Source organism: Chiloscyllium punctatum, chromosome 19, assembly GCF_047496795.1.
Source record: "Chiloscyllium punctatum isolate Juve2018m chromosome 19, sChiPun1.3, whole genome shotgun sequence".
In the NCBI taxonomy this organism is placed as follows: Eukaryota; Metazoa; Chordata; class Chondrichthyes; order Orectolobiformes; family Hemiscylliidae; genus Chiloscyllium; species Chiloscyllium punctatum.
This window is the reverse complement of record NC_092757.1, coordinates 67,724,407-67,738,362: the sequence shown is the minus strand read 5'-3', so window position 1 is coordinate 67,738,362 and position 13,956 is coordinate 67,724,407. Positions and strand designations below refer to the sequence as shown.

Sequence of the window (13,956 nt, the reverse complement as noted above, 5' to 3'; positions counted from 1 at the left end):
AATTAACTATAGATGTCATTAAATTAGAATTCTATTATTAGGGAACCCTGAAATGTTCTTTTAATACTCTTCCATAAAAGTTGGCACAGCACTTTGCTATTTTTCATATTCACCTTATATATAACTAACCTATAAAGCCTGAAGGGAATGATTAGTTTGTACTTGGCTTGCAAAATGCTTTTCAAATTTTACATTGACAAGATATTAGAAAAAGATGCTTTACAAAAAGAGGGTAATCTCTCACAAACTATTGACTTAACATCCATACATCATTGAAAAATATATCTAGATGTTGCTAGAAAATAATATAATTCTGTTTGAAAGTAGGACTAGACTAGATGGTCCACATGATAGGGGACTCTGTATAATTTGATTCCATTCTTCTGTCCATTTTAATAGCTTTGCTGTCCATTGGCCTCATTGAAGACAATGGCATGGTGAGGCAATGGTTTTGATGGTGGCAGCAACAATTTGCCACTATTTCACCGAATATTCAATCTTTACTTTTCATTAGGAATGCAACGATAAATTTACATTCTGATGTATGTTTCCTGTCTGGACCAAGAAAGCACACATCAACTGGTGAAACACTGTTTCACCAAGCAACTATCAATTGCAACCAGCACCACATCTCCTCCAACCCCTGCTCCAATTCAATGTTACTCTTGTCAATTCAATGTTACTCTTGTCAATTCACTTCAGTTGAGATATCCATAGGCAAATATGGTTGCTGTACTGCCCTTAAAGCACTACGCACAGGAAGGCTGATTCCATAATGGATATTTGGATAGGTTGGTGAATGTACATATGAAGTCTTAAGTCAGCACAGTGGCTCAGTGGTTAGCACTGCTGCCTTCACAGTGTCAGGGACCAGGATTTGATTCCAAACTTGGGTGACTGTGTGGAATTTGCACGTTCTCCCATCTCTGCATGGGTTTCTGTTGGATGCTCGTTTCCTCCCACAGTCCAAACATATGCAGGTTAGGTGGATTGGCCATAGGAAATTATTTCGTAATATCCAGGGCTTTGAAGGCCAGATGGATTTGTCATGGTAAATGCAGGGTTCCAGGGATAGGGTGAGAGGTTGGATCTGGGGGGCATATTCTTCGGAGGGGTGGTACAGACTCATTAGGCTGAATGGCTTGTACCTACACTTTAGGGACTTTTTGTTTTTAAATGGTAAAATGCCATTTTATCTGTATCATAGAATCCCTACAGTGCATCCTGTAAACAGAACACACTATTGCCACTGTGGATCACTGGTAAAGGGAGTGAATGTTGAAAGTGACAGATGGGGTGCCACTTAATCTGGCTGCTTTTTCCTGGTGTCAAGCTTCTTGAGTATTCAAGGTGCAGGCATCCAGGCAAGGCATCAAGCTCCTGATTTGTGCTTTTGTAGATGGTGGCAAGACACCAGGAGTTAGGTGAGCTACTTACCTGAGAATTCCTAGTTGCCAACTTTCTCTTGTAACCACATTATTTGTATGTCTAGTTTGTTTCGGTTTCTGGTCAATGTAATTCTCCTATATGTTGACAAGGGACCAATAGGAGAGATAATCTTATTGAAACAGACAAGATCCCAAGGAATCGTGACAGACCATAAGATATAGGAGAGTAGACCATTCAGCCCATTGAGTCGATTTTGCCATTTAATTATATCGTGGCTGATCTAATAACCTTTAACTCCACTTTATCAATTCAAGATGGCAGTAGAATAGGATGCTTCAGCTGTTCCTCTGCTCCATCTATTCCTTTCTCTTTTCCCCTCTCTGTGTTTCATCCCTTCTATCTCCTCCCTGCGTCAGGGCAGACCCAGCAAGGCATCCTTTCAGCAGCTCGTGACAATGTCTTGGCAGTGAGAGCAGGGTCCAGTGCGTACCTGGAGACTGGAGTATGCAAGTGGGTCCTGCCCAGGCATGTTCCAGAAGCAGCAGGAGGAGACCGGAGGCAGCGGCAGCAGCAGTGGTGGAATCACAGCCAGACATGTGAGGAGTGAGCAGTGAGGGAGGTCCCCTGGAATCTATGGCAGTGAGAACAGGCAGCTGAGGTTTCCAGAAGAGCCAGCTAAGCAGAGGAGAATGGGGCATCAGTGAGCAATCATTAAAGACTGTTAAAGTTTTAACTATTCTGTTTTTTCTAGTTTATATTAATGTTAACGTAGTTTTTCTACTTATTCTATTTGGGTATGTAATGCTGAACTTTTAAACTGTTTATTTTACTATTTGTACTTAAGGTGATGCCATGTGTGGCAACAGGAGACATTCTTCATAGTACTCCCCTACTTCTGTACTTGAGTGCAAGTAACAATAAAATGTAAATCTTAAACAAAATCTAAATGTTCCTGTTTTGACCCCATAATCCTGATTCACGTACTGATTAGAAACTTCAGCCTTGAATATACTTAATGACACAACCTCTATATCTTCTATGATAAAGAATTCCAGATTCACTACCCTCAGAGAAGAAATTCCTCTTCATCTTTGTCTTGTTCTCATTATGCCATCTAGTCCTGGACTCTCCCTACAGGTAACTACAGGGCAGCTTAACCTGTTATTGGGAAAATGTTAGAGTCTATAATAAAGAATGCAATAAAGCATTTAGAAACATATGAAATTATCAAGGAGGATCAGTATGGCTTCATGAAGGAGAAATCACAATAGACAAATTTACTACAAATCTTTGAGGTAGTAACAGGCAAGATAGAAGAAATAACCTTTCTATATCTACCCTATATGGAGTCCCCAAAGAATCTTATGTTCCATCAGGTCACCTTTCATGCCTTTAAATTCAGATGAATACAGGTCCAGGTCAGTAAAAACAATGACTGCAGATGCTGGAAACCAGATTCTGGATTAGTGGTGCTGGAAGAGCACAGCAGTTCAGGCAGCATCCAAGTAGCTTCAAAATCGACGTTTTGGGCAAAAGCCCTTCATCAGGGATAAAGGTAGTGAGCCTGAAGCTTGGAGAGATAACATCCATGCTTCAGGCTCACTGCCTTTATTCCTGATGAAGGGCTTTTGCCCGAAACGTCGATTTTGAAGCTACTTGGATGCTGCCTGAACTGCGGTGCTCTTCCAGCACCACTAATCCAGAATACAGGTCCAACCTACTCAACCTCACCTCATAAGGCAGTCCCTCCTTACCTGGTTCAGCCGAATGAACCTTCTCTGATTTGCCTCCAATGGCAATATATCTTTACTTAGATAATGAACAGAAAACTGTCCAAGTATTCTAGTTGTGGTGTGGTTATTGCCTTGTATAACTTTAGCAAAACTTCACTGCTTCTATACTCCTTGATGTAATGGCTAACATTCCATTTATCCTTATTATACATTGAATTTGGATGCTAGCTTTTTGTGATTTATTGATGAGGATTCCAAAATTGCTCTGTTCTTGTAGCTTCTGCAAACTTCCTCCATTTAAATAACATTCAGCTCTTCTACTCTTCCTAGCAAAGTGTATTTATCTTTTTCCCCACATCATAGTCCATCAGCTACATTTTGCCACTCATTGAATCTGTCTTTATCCCTCTGCAGACTCATGTCATCTTCAGCAATTATCTTCCCACCTGCAAAACTATAGTACATTCACTTCCCTTTATCAGTCAACAAAATATATTTAAACTAGCACAGATCCCTGTGGCACTCTATGGGTTACAGGTTGCCATTCTGAAAATGGCCTAGGAAAAAGTGAGGACTGCAGATACTAGAGATCAGTGCCTGACCGACTGTGCTTTTCCAGCACACTTGACAACCTATCTACTCCACCTCCTTTCCAACCTATCACCTTTATCTACCCATCACATTCTCAGCTACCTTCTCCCAACCCCACCCCCTCCCATTTATCTCTCAGCACCCTGGCCCACAAGCCTCATTCCTAAAGAAGGGCTTATGCCCAAAATGTCGATTCGCCTGCACCTCGGATGCTGCCTGACCCGCTATGCTTTTCAGCGCCCCACACTCAATTCTGAAAACAGCCCCCTTATTCCACCTCTCTTCTAATTATATTAGTGTGGCTTGAGGATTGGCTAGAGTCATAAAGTCAATGTTGTGGCCTCTTATTAAGTAGCCTAATGTGGTACCTTATCAAATCTCTTCTGAAAACCCAACTATACTACGTTTCTTTTATCTATCTTGCTTGTTACTATCTCAAAGATTATTAGTAAGTTTGTCTGATTTCACCTTTCTGAAACCATACTGACTCCACTTGATAATTTCATTTATTTCTAAATGCTTATTACATAATTGAATTGAATATTTTCCCAATAACAGGTTAAGTTGCCTCAGTTACTTTTGTCTCCTCCCCTTTCAAATAAGATTGTTACATGGCATCATTCTAATGCTCTAAGGATTCCTGTAAGATTACAATCAACACACCCAATATCTTCCTATAAAATTGTATACACCCCATCAGGTCCAGGAGAACATATCAATATTAAGCCCATTAGTTTCCCAGCACCACTACTTTACTGGATGCTAAGGATGGTTTCCCTTGTAGAAGAGCCCCTTAGAATAGTTCAGGAAAGGTCACCAGATCCAAAACATCAACTTATTTCACAGATGCTACCAGACCTGCTGAACTTCTCCAGCAACCTGTTTTTGTTTGATTTACAGCATCTCCAGTTCTTTTGGTTTTTTATTTGCTACCTTCTATGTACTTCAGTTCTTTGCATATACTAAATGCTTTTGATAATCAGTTTTCTAAAATTGGACATGGATCTCACACTGCTGCCAGAAGTTCAGGAGATTTAGATTTTATATTTGCCCCCTGCAACAGTCTCCCCAATTTAGTGTCAACAGCTGCTCATGCAGAGTCACTGGCTGCTATGAACCAAGAACAAGTAGAAGTTGACATCTAGCTGAGGAAGTCGACATTGGGACTTGGAACATGAATTTTAAAAAAAAACTAGGAAGGTTAGGAAATGGGGGGGGGGGGGGGGGGCGTTGAAGGAGACAGAAGGCGTCAGTGGAATGTTACTTTGGTTGGGGGGGGGGGGGCGCTGGGGAAGAAAGGGAGGAGAGGGGGAAAGAGAGAGAGGAGAAATAGCAGCCAGAGTTTTACACTATATTTGTTTAAGCAATACAATTAACATTAAATTTAGGCAGCAACCACTCAAGTATAAGTTGGTTTGAGAACCCTGATGGTTTCTTGATGAAATGGTGCAGAATTAATCTAGATCTTGAACTTTCTTAGCAGGTTATTGATCCCAATATTGATAAAACTAACTTTTAAATTACTATTATTTTCACATCATGGAGTGGTGCAATCCAAGTTTCTAATGGACATTAGGTGTAGGGTAAATACCAGAACAAATCTGCATAGAGCAAGTATATTTCAAGACTTTTTACAATGGTACAGCATTCCCCAATTCAACGTGTTAGTGCTAGATGGCACAAGCTTTGGATGATGGCATCATGCCTGGCAGGGGCTGCCATTGGGCCAAGCTCTAAACCAATGCCAATTAATAAAGAATGGAGGAGCTACACCAGTGTTCCAAATCTCAACCACAATCCAATAACCTCTGGTGAATGCATGAGACTGAATTCCAGACAGTATCAAGTCTCAAATTAACATCCCTACTTGGTTAAAAGGTGGGGGAACCTCAATATTAATAAGTATATAACTCAAGTCAAAGGCTTCAGGAAGAGGAAAAAAAGTTAAAACCTACCAATAGTTACCTGATTATTTCACACAAACAATTTTAGAAATTCTGGCCAATCTCAGAAGATCTCCTTCCTGACAACTCAGCTAACTTGGCTGCATCTTTTAGAGTGTTAGCATGCATTTTTCAAAAATATTGAGATGCCAGAACTAAATCATTTCAATTGAGTCAATAAATGCTGTTAAGATCTAAAACAGACATGTTAAAATCCCTGTCCCAACATATTTAACTTTAATGGTTTGTTGCAGTGCTCCAGTTCAATAAATATTGCTTTATCTTGGATATAATGGATAGTACTGGTGTGTGCTCCAGATGCACCAAAATATTTTAAGGTACTGAGTCTTACTTTCTGTAAAAAATTGGTCATTTTATTTTGGAGGAAGCATTACAGTTCAGAAATTTGAAGCTGGTTTACAGAAAGCAAAAATATTTTTACAACGCAGAATTATAATTTCCCAGCAGTCATTTGAATGCACTACCCAATACAATAGCTTTAACAAATTACTGTGCTGGAATGGATTAATGCTCAGTAATTTAGAAAAAATATAACTGGCAATCCAGTAGGCCCATTAAACTAGCTGGACAATGGATAAATTGAAGTAACAGTATGCGTAGGCAGCAGTTTTTCAACCACAAGAATTAACTTCTAGAATTCTTGCTGCAGTAGATAGTGGAGAAATCTTTTATTTGTTCACCCCATGCAAAGCATCCTCAGCACTGAAGTAATAAAAAGGATTTATGTTCAGACAAAATCAAAATGAAATTGTTTAAATATGCTAAGTATATCTCTTCAGCTGGTCTGTACCCAAATAAAATTATGGCATATTCAGTGTTTGAGGCATGTTTTCAATTTTTGGAATATACAATTTGATCATAGAAACACAACACAATTTGATATGCATATCAATAAATATTCTTTATTTGTAAATTCTGCACATTGCGCTTGTACATATTACATCCAAACATCATTTTAAATGGATGTCTTTTGTAAAACCTTAAATCAGAAGTTTCATTTTTCTCTGTACACATTTATTGGTAGGACATCTCTCGTCACTAGACATTTGTATAATTCTCACAGTAAAGAGAAACATTTAGTGAGTGGGAGAGGAGAGGCTTTGTTGAAAAGTATAAGTAAGCTTTTGCAGACATCTGGCTGAATACTGCATAAGCTTCAAGAAAGCAGATGGGCAAAAATGTGCTCCCCACCACCAGCCTGGGAGAGTGTAGAAAGAAAAATAAAATAAACCACACCACCAATTGTTCAAGGTAAAATTATTTTTAAAGGAAACAAAAATCTATATTTCTTAAGATTGAGAGAGAAGGCGCAGTGGTCATTGAGTGTGTTTGTGTAGAAAAGGATAGCTTCTGTTTCAAGCTTTCTTTGCTAGTTTACACCAGCTGTCGTCAGCCAACCATTGCAGACATTGTAATCATTGGAGCGACAATATTTGTTAAATTTCTCCTTCAGATGTTGCCGGTATTGTTCTCGGTTGACGTAGAAAGACTGATTATTAGTCATAAATGCCTGAATTTCATCTTGGGTAATGAAAATCTCTTCCTCAGAAGTACATTCAGATTCTTCCTGAAAAATCAAACCATTGCAAATTAAGCACCAACTTGCAAAACTAGGACTAGCGTACTTCAAATTTTAATCAGGCAGCAGTGAGCTACATTAAAAGAACAGAACAAGAGTTACTACAAAGTTACTAACATGAAAACATTATTCTCCACAGAAGTTGCCTGACCTGGTGGATATTGATGATGGAGATTGTATTTTACAAAGGTTACTGATTTGAGGCGGTTATGGGGGTTATTCAAAAGTATGATGACTGGATATTGAATTTGCAATTACAGAACTTAAAAGGAACTTACACAAGAGTCATCACCAAACAAATTTACTATTAAGGTTCTTTTGAGATACTTTGATGCAATGATACTTCAGAAACAATATTTTTGTTACCTCAAACTCACATTCACTTCAGTAGCTTTTCTGAAGTGTATAGAAGTGATCAAGTTCTGCCAGACTTAGCTTACAGGTTCCTACTTTATCTGATTTAAAAATTATTCATTAAAAATATTCAAACTTAACAAAATCTGGAGCTATTAACCAAATGTCTGTTGAAGATTTAAATTTTCCACTTTAATCAAAATAAGAAAGCTAGGTGTATTTTACAGGATGCAGTGGCTACATTAGATGGAGATTTAAAAAAAGTTACTGCTGAATTAATTAATTCTGAGCAAGAGCATTACAGAAAGAGAGCTCATTTTTCAAAATGAAAACAGCCTAGTTATCAATCATCTTACACTGGCTGTAGAGCTATTGACAGATTTAAAATCTCCGGAGGATTAGCCTGGGTCTCTGGTTTATTAGTCAAATAACATTCCCCCTATACCAGTCTGATATGTAAAGCACTTGCATCAAAAAATCTTCCAGCACCTTAGGGACCTTTTGCAACATCTAAAATGAATTGCTCCAACAGTAATTCTTCATAACTTGAAATTAAGCCTTAATCTAGTTTGGCAATGCAAAATTCTCAAGTGGAATTTGAACACCCAAATTTTCTGATGTGAGAGGAGTGTATTATTACTGGCCAAAGGGAAGTTTGTTGAGATTAGTATACAAAATTCCATGCAAGGTTTGCCACAAACACTACGTTGGACAAACAGGAAGAAAGTTAGCCACCAGGATACACGAACACCAGCTAGCCACAAAAAGACACGACCCTCTCTCCCTACACTGATGAAAAAAAACACCATTTCGACTGGGACAACACATCTATCCTGGGACAGGCTAAGCAAAGACATGCCAGATAACTCCTAGAGGCCTGGCACTCCAACCACAACGCCATAAACAAACACACAGATCTTGATACCATCTATCAACCCCTTGGAAAACGAACAGGAAATGACATAACCACAAACCCCAGGAACCCCATCCAGGACAAACATATAAATAGAAAGCAGGAGACAACAGCTTCGCTTCACTTGGAGGTCGCCACTGATGTTACCTAGCCAGGTAATGAAACATCTGGATATCAAACCTACAGCTCAGCGAGCAAATCTACACCCTAAAGATTAATATAGTTACGAACTTTATGTTTAAGAATATTAAAAAGAAAAAAAATTGTAGCAGAGCTAAATAAAACCAAATTTGTAACTATTGTCATAGAAATGCAGAAAAATGTGGAAATCAGGGTTTGGGACTAAAAATCACATGCAAAAGGTTTCAAGTTTAAATAAATGTTCCAGAGAGTGTAGAGATGTACAGCATGGAAACACCCAACTTGTCCACATTGGCCTAACCTAATCTAGTCCCATTTGCCAGCACTTGGCCTATATCCCACCAAACCCTTCCTAATGATATACCCATCCAGGTTGCTTTTTAAATGCTGTAATTGTACCAGCCTCCACCACTTCCTCTGGCAGCTCATTCCATACACACACCACCCTCTCCATGAAAATGTTGCCCCTTAGGACACTTTATATCTTTCCCCTCTCATATATGCCCTCTAGTCCTGCACTCCCAGACTCCAGGGAAAATACCTTGTCTATTTACCCTATTTATGTCCCTCATTAATTTTATAAACCTTTTTAAAAAGGTCAACCCTAGCCTCCGAAGATTCAGGCAAAACACCCCCAGCCTATTCAGCCTCTCCTGATGGCTAGTGTTTATTGAATCTTGTATCTTAGTTCATTGTTAGAAAAACAAAATGAACTTGTTTGGATGAGTTATAACACACCTCCGTGGCAGGTGGGACTTGACCCTGAACATTCTCGCCCAGAGGAAGGAACATTCCCACTGCAGCACAAGATCCTCTATTGATTGTTAGCAGATATTAGTTTTTCATTTGAAAAACTTTAGAATGAGCTCCATCTTGTGGTAAGCTATGACAAAGGTAGACAGATTTGAAAATATTACTCTAGTTAAGAGCCTGCATCAGTAACAGCATTTTCTGACTCAACCAGTCTTCTTCCCCCATCTAGTAATAACCCCAACCTAGGAAACTGACTTTTCTTAATCCACGGGGGTGGGGAACAGTTTAGGTATCCAACCTTGCAATCAACATTAGTCCAATTAATGAGTCCAATTAGCAAGGGATCATTTCATGTTAAAGCAACACTTGCCGAATAACATTTCTGTTTAGGTTATGCCAGATACATTTACTTTACACTTTGACTGGCTGTGCCAAGATGTAACTAACTCCAACACTTAGCTCCAATCGAAACTAAAAGAGGTAGCAGCAACAGGATCAATATCCAGGCTTGGGCTGACAAGTAATGTTAATATTAAATATCAGGAAATGACAAAAGGTTATAAACCACCTCACTGCTACACCCAAGCCTTCACCAGGTTTCCACGATTCATCATTAATGTCTATAACTACTTGAATTGTACCACAAGAGAACAACAGAGGTCAAAGATCCAGGGATTCATACAGCACAGAAAAAGACCCTTCAGCCCATTGGGTTTGCACTGACATAACTACTAAAAGTGCACTAATCTCAATTTCCTGCACTTATACCATATCCTTCAGTGTTATGATATCTGAAGGACTCCTTTTTTAAAGATTTCCAGCCTCCATGATTTACTCAAATATTCATGATTCCCACCACCTGCGAGTGAAAAAGCCTTTTCCCCAAAATCACCTCAATCTGTCACTTACCTGAAAATGATGCCCTCTGGTGACTGAACAGCTGCTCTCTGTTCACCTTGTCCATGCTTCTCAAACATGTACCCCCTTAGTTTTCTCTGCTTTAAAGAAGCCCAAAAAGAGGGTCTCCATCCCAGCCAACATCCCGGTGAACCATCTCCGTACATCTTCCCTTGCTAACACAGCTTTCCCGCAGAGCTATACACAATACTCCAGCTATGGCCTAGCCAATGCTCTGTGTAACTCCAACTTTACCTCCTTGCTTTTATATTCTTTACCACGATTGAGGAAAGCAAGTACCCCTTTTGCATTAACTATCCTATTCACTTGCTCTGCTGACTTCAGGGATCTGTGAATAATTACCCCAAGGTCCCGTTGCTCTTGTAAGCTACCCAGCGTCTTGCTATTAAATACGCTCATCTTGTTTAGTCTTCCAGGGTTAAATACCATCTACCACTTGTCTGATCAATCCACCTATATTTTCCTGTAACCTTCAATTATCTTATTAACCACTCTGCCAATCTTGGTGTTGTCTGCAAATTTGCTTAATACTCCCACATTTTCATATCATTTATGTAACAATAAAAAGGGGTCTTAGTACTGATCCCTGTGGTTCACTACTGGACTCGAGTCACAAACTGCTTTCTAACACAACCTCGTGTATCATATTACACAGCCAGTTTATGATCCATCTCATCAAGTTCCCTTTAATTCCATGTACTTTAACCTTCAGTTTCCTATGTGGGACCTTGTCAGATGCTTTGCTGAAATTCATATAAACTACATCAACTGAGCTTTGCTCATCCACACACTTGGTCACATGTTAAAATATTCTAGACCTCCCTCTGACAAAGCCACGTTGACCATATCTAATTATTCTATGCTTTTCCAAATGGTGTGAATTCGCTCCTTCAGTATTTTCTCCAATAGTTTCCATACCATTGATGTTAGACTCACCAGTTTGTAATTTCCTAGTTCATCTCTACCACCTTTCTTTAAAGTAGAACCACATTAGTCAACCTTCAAATCCTCTGGCACATTCCAAATGGAGGGGAATTCAAAATGAGTCAGGTCACCTGCAATATCCTGCTTGACCTGCTACAGCAGACTAGGATACAATTCATCCAGCTAGAGGTGGTGTCTGTTTACACATGACAGGGGCTCCAAGACCTCCCCCATTTCCTATGTCAAACGGTGCAATTTCCTTAGTCCCTTTTCCGGAATTCCGGACTAAAGCTCTCCTTTTCCAGAGTGAAAACAGAAGGGACGTATTCATTCAATACCCTTCCAATATCCTACAGCTTCACAGAGGTCACCCCCTTGGGTCCCTAATGGGTCCTACTCTTTCCCTGGTTAACCTCTTTCTAATAAACTTATCAAATGGATTAGAACATAAACCATAGAAAAGTACAGGCCCTTTGGCCTATGTTGGGCCAAGGTTTAATCCTAATGAAAAATATAACAACTTAACCTACGCACCCCTCAACTCACTGCTATCCATGTGCATGTCTAGCAGTCACTTAAATGTCCCCAATGCCTCGGCTTCCACCACCACAGCTGGCAACTCATTTCATGCATTCACAACTCTCTGCATAAAGAACCTACCTCTGACGTTTCCTCTATACCTTTCTCCTAATATCTTAAAAATATGACCCCTCTTGCCAGTCAATCCTGCCCTGGGGAAAAGTCTCTGGCTATTGACCATCTACTCCTCTCATTATCTTGTATGCCTCAATCAGGTCTCCTCTCTTCTTCCTTCTCTCCAGAGAGAGAAAAGTCCAAGCTTATTCAGCCTTTCTTAAGGCAAGCCCTCCAGTCCAGGCAGCATCCTGGTAAACCTTCTTTGCTCCCTCTCCAAAGCCTCTATCTTTCCTATAGTAGGGCAACCAGAACGGGACACAATATTCCAGTGTGGTCTCACTGTAGAGCTGCAGCAAAACCTCACGGCTCTTAAACAACCATATCTACTTGGGTGACAACTTTGAGGGATCTATGTACTTGCACACCCAGATCTCTGTTCCTCCACACTGCCAAGAATCCTGCCTTTAATTCCAATATTTAGCATTCAAGTTTGACCTTCCAAAATGCATCATTTCGCATTTATCCAGGTTAAACTCCATCTACCATTTTTCAGCCCAGCTCTGCATCCTGTCTACGTCGCACCGCAGCCTGAAGTAGCCCTCTATACTATCGACGGCACCTCCAAAAACTGTCACCTGCATGACCTGCCCCTCACAAAGCCATGCCGACTGCTTTTAATCACACCATGCTTTGTCAAAGTCATAAATCCTATCCCTCAATTCTTTCCAAAACTCTGCTGATCATATACGCAAGACTGACTGGTCTGTAATTGCCAGGGATTTCCCTATTATCTTTCTTGAAAAGAACATTAGCCTCCTTCCAATCCTCCGGTACGACTCCAGTGGAGAGTGAGGAAGCAAAGATCCTCGTCAGTGGCGTGGCAACCTCCTTTCTTGCTTCCCTGAGCAGTCTCTGATATGGTCTGGCCCTGGGGACTTAATCAAGGTTTTCCAACATTTCCAGCACATCAACTTCGTCAATCTTGATCTGGTCAAGCCTGTATCACAGCTCAAAGTTTTCATTCACAACAAGGTCCCTAATCATAGAGCCATAGAGATGTACAGTACAGAAATTGATCCTTTGGTCCAACTCGTCCATGCAGACCAGATATCCTAACCTAATCTAGTCCCATTTGCCAACACGACCCATATCCCTCTAAACCCTATTCATACATCCATTAAATACTGTAATTGCACCAACTTCCACCACTTCCTCTAGCAGCTCATTCTATACATGCAACGCCCTCTGAAAAAGCTGACCACAGGTCCCTTTTATATCTTTCCCCCCTCACCCTAAACCTACACCTCTCGTTCTGGACTCCCCCACCCCAGGTAAAGGCCGTCTATTTAACCAATCCATGCCCCTCATGATTTTATAAATCTCCAAGGTCACTCCTCAGCCTCTAAGGAATTAAGGGCTACGGGGAGAATGCTGGTAAGTGGAGCTGAAATGCGCATCAGCCATGATTGAATGGCGGAGTGGACTCAATGGGCCGAATGGCCTTACTTCCACTCCTATATCTTATGGTCTTATGGTCTTAAACGCTCCTGGGAAAATAGCCCCAGCCTATTCAGCCTCTCTCTGTAGCTCAAATCCTCCAAACCTCACAACATCCTTGTTAAATCAGAAAATTTACAACATTCTTCCAATAGGAAGATGACCAAAATTGCACACAAAAGTGGCCAAACCAACGTCTTGTACAGTCGCAACATGACGTGCTAACTCCTATACTCAATGCTCTGACCAATGAAGGAAAGCGCATCAAACATCTTCACTGTCCTATCAACCTGCAACACTACTTTCAAGTAACTGTGAATCTGCACTCAAAGGTCTCTTTGTTCAGCAACACTCCCAGGACCTCACCATTAGTGTACAAGTCCAGCTCTGATTTGTTTTTCCAGAATGCAGAACCTCATTTACCTAAACTCCATCTGCCACCCATTAACCAATTGTGGCCCATCTGATCAAGATCCTGTTGTACACACTTTCACACTCTACTCCCACACTACATTTCCAATTTTGGTGTCATCTGCAAACTTATTACCTATACCTCCTGTAATC

General features: G+C 40.3%; 1 protein-coding gene across 2 annotated transcripts in view; it reads right to left on the bottom strand.

Annotated features, from left to right (window-relative positions):
- Positions 1 to 6,552: 6,552 nt before the first annotated feature.
- Positions 6,553 to 13,956, bottom strand: part of ggnbp2 (gametogenetin binding protein 2) — an 83,193-nt gene continuing 75,789 nt past the window's right edge. For both annotated transcript variants that reach the window (XM_072589601.1, XM_072589600.1), the window contains exon 13: positions 6,553 to 7,244. In XM_072589601.1, the coding sequence (XP_072445702.1) occupies positions 7,047 to 7,244 (198 nt within the window). In that variant the 3' untranslated portion in view covers positions 6,553 to 7,046. The remainder of the gene's footprint in view (positions 7,245 to 13,956) is intronic.